The following is a 13965-nucleotide window of genomic DNA, read 5'->3' as shown; positions in this document are numbered from 1 at the left end:
CGAATTCTTCTGATGGTGCTCTCGTTTGAGTCAGCCCATAATAATTTACCGTGAGGTGGACATACATGATACAGAGGACAAAATCCTCTATGACTTCAGCAGGTCGAGGTTTTACTGTTTCGAACAGTGTATTCTGTTATAATTCTCCTGACGTTGAGAAGCAGGGTTTTCGAAACGTCGAGACTATTATCAATGACTATACTTTTCAGATATCAGAATGAACATGAAATCAAAAACCAAACACTGAAGAGTTGGCCAACGCTCAGATTTGCACATAGTTTTTTATTTTAAAGGCAGTGGACACTATTGGTAATTGTCAAAGACTAGCCTTCATAGTCGGTGTATCTCAACATATGCATAAAATAACAAACCTGTGAAAAGAGCATGATAATAATGAAACAAAAATAACCCTTGTAACACGAAGTTGTGTGCGTTTAGATGGTTGATTTCGAGACCTCAAGTTCTAAATCTGAGGTCTCAGTATCAAATTCGTGGAAAATTACTTATTTCTCAAAAACTATGGCACTTACTTCAAAGGGAGCCGTTTCTCACAATGTTTTATACCATCAACCTCTCCCCATTACTCGTCACCAAGAAAGGTTTTATGGCAATAATTATTTTGAGTAATTACCAATAGTGTCCACTGCCTTTAAAGCAATAAGCTCGTGTTAATAAATGAACGTAAGAAGTTGCCTATCCGAACGTAGCTGTGACGTTATAATGAGGTTTTTAAGTGTTTTTCCCCGCACCAAATTACACAAATTTGGGACTGATGATGTTGTTGAGCGCCCTCTGTCGTCAATTCAACGAATAAACGTAATGTGCAATGAGTACGGTTTCCAGACGTCGTGTCATGTTGTGACAATGAGTGATAAGTTAGTATGGTCTGCGTCTGTTTGCAGTGGTTTATTTGCTGTGGATGGCTTTTCGCCCGCCGTCGTGTGTTCACCTCTCTCTCTCTCTGCTCTGATTCTCTGATAAACGACGTCGGTTAGCTCGCGACAAACATTCCTTTCTGTGTCCCAAACTGAATTGTCTGGACATTTGTGTAAGATGACATCTCGCAGGGCATTACACTTTGTCTTCAAAGTCGGAGATCGAACGAAAACTGCTGAATTTTACAGAGATGTGCTTGGTATGCAGGTACGTATGTCACGTGTGTAAATAATGTCAGGTGACTTCCTCCCATGCTTTATGTATGTGTCGTTTTTGCCTTGTCATGATGATGTACGCAGGTTCAGGATGCCTGTTTTCAATGTGTTGTTAGTTACTTAATTTTCTCCGTCCCCAACCATGCTTGTGGATTCAACTTTATGTGGTTGTAAAACTGTGGTTTCTCATGATTTGTTTGGTTGTATATTTGTTTTGTTGTGTATTTCTAATCCTGTTATTATAGGCCAAAAACTGGCATGGTAAAAACCATGGTAAAAAACAAATTCTCTTTTGACTTGTCTTTTTCGCTTTTATTAAAAGCGAAAAAGACAAGTCAAAAGAGAATTTGAGTTTTAAATGTTTAATGTTTCTTGTGTATAAATATTCTCCTGTTCTTTTAAAAAAAATTATGTAGAAAATGTAAATCTGTGTTTTAATTCAGTCTTTTGACTGTATAAACCAGAAAAAATAATAATAAAAACATGAAAGGGTTTAGTAGCGATACCGTAACCCTCCTGCAGTCGGCAGGAGGGTTACGTTATCGCAACTAGCATAGGGTTAAAGATTTTTTTGTCAGATTTTTTTGCCGATTTGACCCCCAAATTTTGATTTAAAATTCAGGTATTTTGATGGGGGTCGAGAAAGTTACAAGCTTTCATTCATTTGAGCCATTGCTTGAAAAAGCCCGCCAATTCTACAAATCTGACAGTGACATAAAGTGCTCAAAATTTGTTTTTGTTTGGATCCCAACAATATATCACATGACCAATTCTTATGTGTTTAATAAGAAATGTTTTAGATTTTTGTCATGGTTCCTGACCATTAAAAGTAAAAGTTAAACTTGTTTTCAGTAGAGCGGGTGATACTCTTTGAAATGCCATTCACTAGAAAAAAATCTATTTTTTAATGTTTGGGGCCAAAAATCTGACATAGCATCTTTAATAAACCTTTTTTTTTTTTTTTGCAGTTTTTACGACATGAAGAATTTGAAGAGGGATGTAAAGCAACATGTAATGGGTAGGTAGAACACGATATTTCTTCATCTTTGATGAGGTAATTTTAACAAATTTATACCAAAAGAAGGATCCAGCCCCAGATTCCAGGAATCCTCCTTAAGACGATCAGGGCATACTAGTAAAAATGTCTAGTTGTCAAACTAAGAATAATAATAATAATAAGACTTGTAATGCGCACATATCCACCCTGCTGGGTGTTCAACTGCCTGTTCTACTCAGAAACGCCACTACTCAATAGAAATATTTGTTTTTGAATAGCTTGAAAAGCATGAATTTTTCTCAATATAAAATTGTCCAAGACTTTTGCCCACAATGGAAAAAACATGCCAGAATAAAGTATAAGTATAATGTATGGCAAAGTTTGGTTTGGACTACCGGTAGTTTTACTTCTACTTGTGGTAAGTTTGTGGTAGTGTCATGACCGAGCAGTGTAGTGCAGCAGACTCAAGTTCTGGTGTTTTTAGAGAATGGGTTCTAATTCCAGTCATGCCACTAATAACCACAGGGCCTAATTGCTTTCAAGTCCTCAAGTGGATAGGACCTAAAGCTGTAGGTCCCATGTGTGGTGTAATGCACATAACAGCCCTAGGGTTTGCCCGGTGTTTCTGGTGACTTGACTGCAGAATGAGCCACATAACCTTGTAGATTGCAGCCATAATAGTACTATATGATTGGGTTCTGAATTCAAATTTCATCTTTGAATTCAAACAAAGTGTGATAGAACATATAAGAACAATTATGTACTGATAAGAACTGCATTTTATTATTTTTCAGACCGTATGATGGAAAGTGGAGCAAGTCTATGGTTGGTTATGGACCAGAGGACAGCCATTTTGTCACAGAGCTCACCTACAACTATGGCATTAAAGATTACAAACTAGGCAATGATTTCCAGGTAAACTCAATTGTGTACTTAATTGATGACTGGTAGCAGATCCATCAGCATTTTAACACTCAATCTGTTTTGTTTATGGTAATAGATGAATTATCAATATCGCCGTAGTAATTTATTTGGAGATGTCACACTTTGCCCAGCAGTTAAGATTAATGCCCAGTTAAGATCAAAGCTCTTTGTGATATCGGCCCCCTTCAATTTCATCTTTGAGAGGGCAAGGCTATTTTCATTTTGCATAGGGCATTTCCAAAGGGACAATCATAAAGATCAGTAGTGGGAAACTTTTTAAGGGGCACCAAGGCCAAACCGTGGCAATAGTGGACTCGGTGTAGTTTGATGCCTTGGACTGCTAGTGCTAGACTTTTTCAGTTTTGAAGTTATGTACAAATGATAAAACCACTGGACTCGGACCAGTGCATAAGTCTATGGCCCACTCTCATAGAGCTGCTTAAGCAGAGCATGTTGCTTTACATTTTCCTGCTTAGCAGAAATGTGCTGGATACCAGTCACAAACTGTATGTGTCACATGGTATTTTGGCTGGTAACCTTAATCTGGTAAGCATTGTGTTGCTGTGCTTAGCTACTTGTGCTTAAATGCACTGGATACTTAATTACTCAAATAATTACTCAAAATAATTGTTAGCATGAAAACCTTCTTGGCAACAAGCAATGGAGAGCTGTTGATAGTATAAACAATGTGAAAAATGGCTCCCTCCTTTGAAGTCAAGTAGTTTTTGAGAAAAAAAGGTAATTTCTCACTGTCATATAAAAAGACTTAAGGCATGAAGCCTTTTATGAAGCATCTGAAAGCACACAAACTTGTGCAACAAGGGTGTTTTTTCTTTCATTTTTCTATTGCAACTTCGATGACGAATTGAGTCAAAATTTTCATAGATTTGTTTTTTTATACATTATTTTTAGCCTTCACCAAGTGAGAAAACTTGTCTCTGACAATCAAAAGGTGTCCAGCAGCTGATTTCACCAACGCTAGGATTAATCCTTTCTTCTCGTCCTAACTTAGGATGGGTTCAATGCGTCCTAACGTCTTAAGAAACCGAACTTAACTCGTCCTATGGTCCTAAGATTAATTCTAAGTTAGCAAGAGTTTGGTGAAATCAATGGCTGTGCCTTTAACTATTTGTGATTTACTTCCAACAGGGTATCACCATACAATCCAACAAAGCTGTGCAGAATGCTCGAAGCAAGAACTGGCCTCTAGTCCCTGTGTCGGATGGGCTCTACAGTGTGGAGGCTCCTGGTGGATACAAGTTCTATCTTGTAGATCAGGCACCACCACAGGGAGGTAAACAAAAAGGCTTATCTAGCCTTCAAAGATATAAAAATATCACTGGGTCTTCATCTAGATTGGCCACAAAGCTATGTTTTTACTCTTACATTGATGTGTGTAAGCACTGAATACTTAGTACTTACCCGAATTCTTTGAGAAAGTTACTTGGTTGGGATTTAAACCCTTGACCTTTGCAATTCTAGAGCAATGTCTTACCAACTAGATCACCGAGATTGCCTGGTAGCTAGTATACAAATATACCATGGTTTGAAGGTGACTAGTCGATATTAGCTCCCGTTTGCCTCGGGAACTAGTTTGTCAACTTCCAATATCGAGGGGAGCTTATCGACTAGTCACCCGAAATAAACCATGTTATATTTGTTTTACTATACTTCATACATATTCAGTTACCGGAACATGAGTTTTGAGCAAGAGAAAATGATTACTGTGAAACAAAATGCACATGATAAGTTTGTTCATGTGTTGGATGTGGCTTAGACAGCGCTGTTCGTGCGTGTATACAAAACGGTGCCATGATCAATAGCGTCCGGGGATGACATCGCGCAATGGTAGTGCGCATGACAAGTAGAATTGCACCCGGGGAACTATTACTTGTCATGCGCATTTACCACTTGCGTGAATACTCACGTGCGCGCTTGGTAGTTAGCAAAATTAACACCTGGCACGTGATGATGAATGGACCAATGAGAACTCGACTCTCTGTCATGAATATGTATGAGGCAGTTAAGATGTTAAGATGTTGCATAATTTCTCTAAAGAGAACACACAAACCCTGATGCATTTCATGAGAGCATTTTGTTGTGTTTACTTTGTGTAGTCGGGGTTTTATTGTTCTTTAAACAAAGAGTCTCAGTAGTTCCTAAAAGTTCTGAAAAAATGATATCGCTGACATTTTTTTTTAAATGCCATCGGGAAGTGGTTTAGAATATTGAATAGGGTGCTGATTTGTTTGTTTTTCGTTTTGATTTTAAAATTTAGATCCAGTTCAGAAGGTGACTTTGGGAGTCTCAAATTTGAGCAAGTCCACAGGTAAGTGACTAAAACAAATCCAGGGTTAAAGTCTCTGCATAGTTTGGTTGAATATCAGACAAATTAGTGCACTGTACTTTGTTTTTAACATCTCTGGGGCTGCCTGATCATCGAGAAAACTAAGACTACATTTGAAACGTGTCATAAGCATCACAACATGTTAAAACAAAAGAGCTACAGAGCCTTGACTTTCTGCAGTCATGATTTTTAAACAGCTCATTGGAAGGAAATTAAAATTAAAAACAATTGTAGATGAACGTGTCAGTCAAGGGGACACACATCATAACATGGTTGAGATACATAAATTTGGCTAGAATTAGGAGAGGCAAACTGGAAAGCGTCTTTTTTAACGGTGCAGTATCTTGCCTGCCAGACTAGTATACGGCCAAACAGACACTCGAGTAACATATGGATGAGTTGACTTTATATGCATTCAACACAGATTACTGGACCAAGCTTTGTGGCATGACGCTGTACGAACAGACAGATAAGTCAGTATTGTTGGGATACGGTGAGGGGCAATGCAAACTGGAACTCAAGGCTGTCGGTGCGACGATTGACCGAGGGACGGCGTACGGACGGGTTGCATTCTCTTGTCCCAGAGATCAGGTAAGTGGATTGGACTGTTCGTTCACAAACCAAGCACTTTGTTTTGAGCCCGGTTCCTACTTCCTGCAAATGCATTAGGAATTTACAGCGTTATTTTCACTGCAAATGTTTTAACTGCGTTATTTTTTACTGCTAAGAACCCCACAGCTTGGATCCGATTAACTAGACTCGGCGACTCCATCGCTTGGCCAAATATTTAACAAAATATTTAACAATGAATTATTTTTATTTTTTACATATTTTTAAAGACAACTCTCAGGGCTATTTTTAAAAAAAAAAATATTTTTTTTTTTTTAAATAAAGGAGGTGGCCTCTAAAAATGAAGTGGGCTGCGATTTTAAAAGTCATCTTCTGATACCCAATTTGTTGTATTTCAGCTTGCAGGTATCGAGAGCAGCATGAAGGAATCTAGTCAGGCCATTCTTACCCCACTTGTCAGTTTGGACACACCCGGTAAGGCCACTGTGGAAGTGGTCATTGTAGCAGATCCTGTAAGTGTTATAGCATTGGAGACTAATTTCTCATGTCAATCTTATCTAGATTGTATATTTGGTTTGGGGAAAACTATGGGTTTATCTACGTGCATATTTTTTTAATATTTTTTGTACGCAATTCGCCAGAAACACAAGGCCTGAATGCCACCTCAATGTGTGGGCTTTAACCTATTTTTCCAAGGGCCGTGCCACCTACTTCTGGGGCTTAAACAGGGTTAGCCCTTTTACATTCTATATGTATGTAGGCTTTGGTATCATCCATCAGAAGCCTAGCTGGTAGAGCAGATAGCACTACCTCCCAAACTACCTGGCAAGTAGATACACACATGGTGTTACCGCAAACCAAATATACATTGATACCTCACCATGCAATGCCTCAAATCCTATATAAGTAGATGTTGTTTAGGGGGTAGCAGCAGGCATAACTGACATCCCTTTTTGCTGTCACTGACTCAATGACTCAAATTGTTTTTTACTCACAGGATGCTCATGAGATTTGTTTTGTTGGCGACGAGGCGTTCAGGGAATTATCACAAGTAGATCCTAAAGCTGATGCCCTCTTAGATGAAGTAAGTCCCCCTTGAATATGTACAGGGCTCGAATTTTCCACTGAACCCCAGGCCCAAGACCAGTGATTTTAGCCCTGCAGTCGATTTCACAAAATGCTAGGATTAAAGGAACCCGTTGCCTTGGATCAGTCGAGTTGGTCTTTAGAAAGTGTTTGTAACCGTTTATTATAAAACACATATGTTTAGAAAGATATTGTAAAAGTAGAATATAATTATCCACACAAGTATCACTCAAAATTGCACGGTTTCCCTTTTACCTTTACGACAAACACAGTAGGCCATTTATGGGAGTCAAATGTTTGACTCCCATAAATGGCCGACTGTGTTAGTTCGCAAAGTAAAAGGAAAATCGTGCAATTTTGAGGCAAATGTGTGTGGATCATTGTATGCTACTTTTAAAACATCTTTCTAACCATATGCATTTTACAACAAGGGTTACAGAACGCTTTTCAAAGACCAACTCGACCGATCCAAGGCAACGAGTTCCTTAAATCCTATCTCTAATTAGGATGAGTTACCCATCCTAACTCAGGATGGGTTCAATTCGTCTTTGGATACAGAACTGAACTCGTCCTAAGTCCTAAGATTAATCCTAAGTTGGGAAGAGTTTGGCGAAAATCTACGGCGGAGCCTGTTATTTTATGACTGAACAAGTTTGGCGGTCTGGTGTATTTTTGTTGTTGTATTTTTTGAATAATCATAACTCGCTGTATAGCATCATGTTTAAAGGGAAGGTACACGTTTGGTAATTACTCAAAACAAATATTAACTTAAAAACTGACTTGGTAACGATCATTGGAGAGCTGTTGATAGTATAAAACATTGTGAGAAACGGCTCCCTCTGAAGTAGCATAGACTCTGAAATTGAGGTAATTTCTCACTAAAATAAAAAAAGACTTCTAGCTAGAAGTCTTTTATTCCTATCTGAAAGCACACAAATTCGTCCAATAATGGTGTTTTTTCTTTCATCATTTTCTCCCAACTTCGATGACCAATTGATCTCAAATTTTCACAGGTTTGATATTTTATGCATATGTTGAGATACACCAAGTGAGAACACTGGTCTTTGACAATTACCAATAGTGTACCTTCCCTTTAAATGCTGATTGGGTATCAAAATATACCAACCCATTACTAGATGAATCTGCTTCGTCATTCGGATGGGATGAAAAACTGTAGGCCCCACGTGTTGTGTAATGCCATTAAAAGAACTTATTGTGTTATTTGTGCTTTAAAGACACTGGATATTATTGGTAATTGTCAAAGACCAGTCTTCTCACTTGGTGTATCTTAACATTTATGCATAAAATAACAAACCTGTGAAAATTTGGAAAATCTTCGAACTCTGTCTTATAATTATTATCGTAATCATTTTGTCCTCTTTCTTTGTCTTTGCAGGGAATCAAGGCTGACAAAAGTGATGAATATTTTGCAAAACATCCGGAGAGGAAGGGAGTGGCCAAATAGATGAAGTAAAAAACGAAAAAAATACAAAAAAAGGGAATGCTAGATAGACATACATTTTGCAAAATTCCTTGATGTTGCCTGGATTACTAGTATTCTACCTAGCATTCATTATTAAGCTAAAAAAAGAAAAGAAAAAAAAAGAGGCGACCTCTAAAAAGGAAGCGGGTGGGACGTTAAACATGTTTTGGTTTTTGGCCTAAAGGATTGGTAAGAAAAAAATACATCATTGTTTAAATTTAGTCTGAAAGCTTACTGATTATGAATAGCATACTAGAACCACTTTTTTGTGAGATTTTTCTCTCCGAAATAAAGTCATAATCAAGAAAATTGTGCCTAAAATAAGTTGACTTTGGTTGCTAGAGCGATTATGAGAATAATGTGTTTACATGCTGAAAAATTGTGTGTGGCTATTCACTAATTTATCCCGACTTACACAATAGATTAAGCCCAAAACTTTTCAGGTTTGTTATTTCATGTATGTGGTAATGATTTATCACACAAAACATGAACACTGTCTGTGACTATTTTGTACTTCCAATCATAAAAAAACACCTGTAATTACTGTATTCAGATGTATTAATTAATTATGAATAAAATTGTCTACGTTTCTTTCTCGCAGCTTATTTTGTATTTGAAATTAAATCAAAGCTATCTAGTTATCATATTTTAATGAAATATTTTATACCATTAGAATGGGTAAAGAATTTCAACAGTAACTCAAATTTTTGCATTCCATATATTTTGACAAGTTTATAATATATGTAAACTCTACTCTCTGAAAAGGTGCAAATAAATGCAAGTTGTTATTCATTCACGTTTAATCCCATGTGTTGTTTTTAGTTTTTTTTAAGGCTTAGTGCGTTTTGAGCAAAAAAAATCAAAATAAGATTTTTAATAACAGGTAAAGTGCATCTCAACTTGACAAAAACAAAAATAACGTTAAAAGGACAGGTTTTTGGAACAGTGCGATTGTTGGAATCCTTTATTTTAACAGGATGTTGGCTTACACCACTCTTTACGTTTCGAGTTGTCCCTCAAAATGGTTTTTTAAAAAGAGTGGTGGTTATTTCACTCTTTTTGAGGGGTTTCATTCCAGGACAGAGTGAAAAATCACTCAAAAAGATGCAAACTTCAATCTTAAAGAGTGGAAGACCACTTGAAACAAAAATCGTCCCCAATACTCGACTGCCGGCAATATTAAAAGACGAATACGGACATCCAAAACGGCACAATGTAACGAGGGGAGGACATTGTTAACTTGTAAAAAAATGTTACCCAATACTCGAATTCGACAATATTAAAAGACGGAATACTAACCCTGCTGCTTAGGTGTATACTTTGTTTAACAACCCATAATTAATAAAGCTATCGTGGTGAACGTTTCATTAAAAAAAATTGTCGCTTTTGGAGATAATAATATGACCAAAAATCCGGAGCGAATCTGTCCACGAAGGAATAGTCCGTTGTAGGGTTACACATTGTGTAACCCTATAGCGGACTATGCCTTCGTACACATTAAGTCCTAATAATACATTACTGACAGCAACCCTCCTCAGATTCTCAAATTTTGAGGCATATAAACTGTTATGTTGTTGTTGTTGTTGTTGTTGTTGTTGTTGTTGTTGTTGTTGTTGTTGTTGTTGTTGTTGTTGTTGTTGTTGTTGTTGTTGTTGTTGTTGTTGTTGTTGTTGTTGTTGTTGTTGTTGTTGTTGTTGTTGTTTTTTTACATAGGCCTATAACCACAATACTTCGAAGTGAAATCTTTCACAAAGTGCTTTTCTATCGAAAGCTGCTGTAATTGGCTTCTAACCAAACGGTTTATTGTCATTATTTTTGAGAGTGATTACCCAACGTATTCCCTCTAATTCTCTACTGACACCGTGATCGTATAGACAAATTTTCCCGCTCGTCATAGGAGACCTCATAGTTGGCCTACATTGTGTAGAAAGTATACACCGATTTTACCGTGCATGAAGTGCAGCTGAGTGACACATCACCTCGGACCAATCAAAACACAGCTAGGAAAGCTTACGTCACTGCAAGTTTATCCAATAAAATCATTGTTACGAAAGTGTGTTTAGGACATACCCAAAACAAAAATCGAGGACACGAGGATGGTTATAGGAATTTGAAAACAGAACTTGTATTAAAAAAAGGAGGCTTTTTTAATTACCAGGTCTCATGGTTTATTTATGTGTGATTTTTGTACTAACCTCTGAGACCTGTTTTGAAAACAAAACACCTATTAGGCATGAACGTTTTGTTTTTAAATTACCAGTCGATTTCACAAAACTCTTCCTAACTTAAGATTAATCATATATAGGACTTAGTCCCAACCCTGCACTGTAGCATGCAGACCTTAAGATTAGTCCTACTCGAGATAAGACGAGTCCTAACTCGTTGTGAAATCAACCCCAGGTCTCAGAGGTTGGTACAAATTTTATGTATAGGTTTTCTCGGTCAATTTCGGTAAATGAGGAGCCAATTCAACCACGAAGCTATCGAAATCAAATGCTACTGAAAAGGGTCATTCAATTTCGTTTTATGATTATTGAAATGTAATGTTGCGTCATTCGATTTAACAAAATAATCATTCAATTTAACAATTCATCAAAGCAGCATTATTCGCAGACGTTTCTTGAGGCGTGTGTGTCACGAAAAAGAATGACGATACGCTAAATTTAACAGAGTGCTAAAGAAATTTCACTAGACACAAAACAAAATTGAATGGCCGAATTCTGAATTTGATACACAGTAACAACCGGAGAGCCAAAACAGCTTTAATTCGAACGCATGAAAATGAAATTGACTGCTCATTTGCCGAATTTAACCGAGAAAACCTACACTAACCTCCGAGACCCGTTTCTTGGCACGGGGATGGAAATAAGAACTTGAAAACAGAACTGGTATTACGCATGAGATCTTTTTAAAATAATAGGTATGAGAGTTTAGTACATTTAACAAGGTCGACAGCGTCGTTGTATATTAGCCGTCATGTTTTCCTTTATTTTTCAGCGCCTTATATCCTTTGGCAATTTGGCGCCTTTTATAACAATGGTAAGGAACAGATCTCACAAGTTTGTACATGATGTGATCTATCTGAGAACTGGTGATTTAAAAATCCCATAAACACAAGAGCCGTTTTCTAACAAATATATTGAGGCTACATGTTTGTAAGTACAACAAAGCAAGCTTTTTGAATTTGTGTTTTATTTAAGGTACTTTTTTTTTGCTGTGTTTGTCGAATGAGGGCAGTATCACACTCGCGCTGCATAGACCTTATCGCAAATACCAATGCGCAAGCGCAGACTGTTGAATGAGGTGCATTGTGGGATATATATGGATCAAATTTGGATACCAGCTAGACCACAATGCACCTAATTCCAAGCTTTACGCGCGCGCCCCGGTATTTGCGAAAAGGTCTATGCCCCGACTCGCCGGAGCAACGATTTTCCGCTCTCGAGGCACTGGCTTGGCCGGCTGCAGTCGCTATACAGCATAAAGGTGTTTGAAAACAGTGAATTATTGGGGAAAACTGGCTTGGCTGCTGGGAACCACGCCGTGTTGGATGGTTTACCTTTTATTTGTTTGATGTGATATGTTTGTTGGCATGCATGCACAGCTCTTGCAATAAGATTTAAACGGGTTGTTAGGGGATTGTGCAAGTAAAAAACAACATGCATAAATACCCAAGACAGTTTCTCTGCTCCTTTTGGTGGAGAGCGCGTCACGTGGGGGTATTAAAACGGTTGATAATGACCCTTATTTAAAGGTACTGGAACACTGCAATATGTCAAAGACCAGTTCTCACTTGGTGTATCCTGAACAAGTATGGATGTGAACATTTCTGGACTCAATTGGTGATGTTCCAATAGAACTTATGTGAAAGAAACAAACATCCTAATGTTGGACTTAATTGTTGTCCGTATATATGCCAATAAAAGGTTTCAGGCCGAAACGGTTGAGTGGGAAACCCTCCTTAGTCTCCACGTTAGAGCTAGGGAGCTGTTTCGCACAATGTGTGATGCTATCAACAGCTCACAATTGCTTGGAACCAAGTGAGTTTTTATGCTAACAATTATTGTGAGTAATTGGCAATAATGTTCAATGTGGGTTAACCATAACAGCAAAAGGGTCCCTTCTTTATATCTCGGCCCAAGCTGTAGCAACGCCAATGGGCGACCCCGCCCCCCCCCTAGACAAAACAAATGTATGAGCATTGCACTACAAATGTATCCCCCTCTATCACTGTGACCGTTGTCGCATGCAATTATGTACTCTATGCAATACTATTCGTAGGACAGTATTGCATATGCAATAATGTCCGCCGGACGGTTTTGCATATGCAATCGTGTCCGCCCGGACGCTGCTGCATAATGCAATTGTGTCCGCCCGGACGCTGCTGCATAATGCAATTGTGTCCGCCCGGACACATTTGCATATGCAGTTGTGTCCGCCCCCGTGCAAAACCGTCCTTGCAGAAAATTAAACGCCCTTTGGTCGACGGAACACGTTCGCCATTTTTTTACAAGCTAGTAATACTAGCTTGTAGTATAACTAAGTGCATGTCATGAATGACATGGGAAATGTTCGGCCCTTGGGTATTCGCTGCAATCATAAAAATACTGCATTACGTAGGTTGCACGCTTTGCATAGCCCCGGACATGATTGCATATGCAAAAGTGTCCGGAGCGGACAGTATTGCATGGCGGACACAATTGTATCTGACAGCGGCGCTGTTCAAATGATCCCGCCCCTCGAAAAATACCTTTCATTCATGTTCTACACGTTACAAAATTACTGTACTCGTAGACATAGTAGTACCCTGTCTCACTACAGCATTTTAACATCACATTTATGCAATCATTCGGGGGTACCAGGCTATTTCATTATAATTTTGGACTCCAACATCAACAAACTGGCAGTGCAGCAGTATTCACACGGACACGACGTTTAGCGCTCTATGCATTACCGCTGCGTAAAGTCACCGTCTGGACGTTGCGGTCGTAAAGCAGTGGACAAAATCTAGGATTTTATGGACCTACCAGGGCTACTAGCTTCTACAAAAGCTGTTAAGATTTCGAAGGAGTTAATCTGTAAGTGTCAGAAATGATATTGTTTCGTACCTAAATTGTTCAATGCAAACACAGCAGGACGGCTGAATTATCATTTTTGACTTTCTATTTATGGTTTATCCATGGAGTAGCCCCATGATACGGAGTACGAGTGGATTGGACCGATTTATGGGGCTATCCATGGAGTAGACCCAGTCACTCACTGGGCCAGTGACTCAGACTGGGGCGCTAGATTCCTTTTTTCGAAATGACCGATAATGTCAAAATTCGAAAAAAAGGAATCTAGCGCCCCAGTCACTGGGTCTATCTCCATGGTCTATTACTAATACTTACATGGAGGTATTTTAAAT

The 13965-nt window shown here is 38.3% G+C and overlaps 2 protein-coding genes across 4 annotated transcripts in view; both read left to right on the top strand.

The window, feature by feature from the left end:
* The first annotated feature begins 924 nt into the window (after nucleotides 1-924).
* LOC117291002 (glyoxalase domain-containing protein 4-like) lies at nucleotides 925-8717 on the top strand. Its single transcript, XM_033772599.1, has 9 exons — nucleotides 925-1143; nucleotides 2120-2169; nucleotides 2943-3063; nucleotides 4222-4366; nucleotides 5351-5401; nucleotides 5844-6010; nucleotides 6388-6501; nucleotides 6987-7073; nucleotides 8472-8717. Exons 1-9 carry the CDS (start codon nucleotides 1054-1056, stop codon nucleotides 8538-8540), a joined length of 894 nt encoding a protein of 297 aa, XP_033628490.1. The 5' UTR covers nucleotides 925-1053; the 3' UTR covers nucleotides 8541-8717.
* Nucleotides 8718-13493: 4776 nt separating this feature from the next.
* Nucleotides 13494-13965, top strand: part of LOC117290429 (double C2-like domain-containing protein beta) — a 58714-nt gene continuing 58242 nt past the window's right edge. For all 3 annotated transcript variants that reach the window (XM_033771839.1, XM_033771840.1, XM_033771838.1), the window contains exon 1: nucleotides 13494-13636. The gene's annotated coding sequence lies outside the window, so the exon portion shown is untranslated. The remainder of the gene's footprint in view (nucleotides 13637-13965) is intronic.

The sequence above is a fragment of the Asterias rubens genome, chromosome 5 (genome assembly GCF_902459465.1).
Source record: "Asterias rubens chromosome 5, eAstRub1.3, whole genome shotgun sequence".
Classification (NCBI taxonomy): domain Eukaryota; kingdom Metazoa; phylum Echinodermata; class Asteroidea; order Forcipulatida; family Asteriidae; genus Asterias; species Asterias rubens.
The sequence above is the reverse complement of the archived record's forward strand: the minus strand, read 5'-3'. Positions and strand labels throughout refer to the sequence as shown.

Bases quoted from the DNA above. Each gene is read 5' to 3' on its own strand.
- LOC117291002 (XM_033772599.1), top strand. From the start codon at position 1,054: ATGACATCTCGCAGGGCATTACACTTTGTCTTCAAAGTCGGAGATCGA. The intron at 4,367-5,350 runs GTAAACAAAAAG...TTTAAAATTTAG, and splicing joins TCAGGCACCACCACAGGGAG to ATCCAGTTCAGAAGGTGACT. The intron at 7,074-8,471 runs GTAAGTCCCCCT...TTGTCTTTGCAG, and splicing joins CTGATGCCCTCTTAGATGAA to GGAATCAAGGCTGACAAAAG.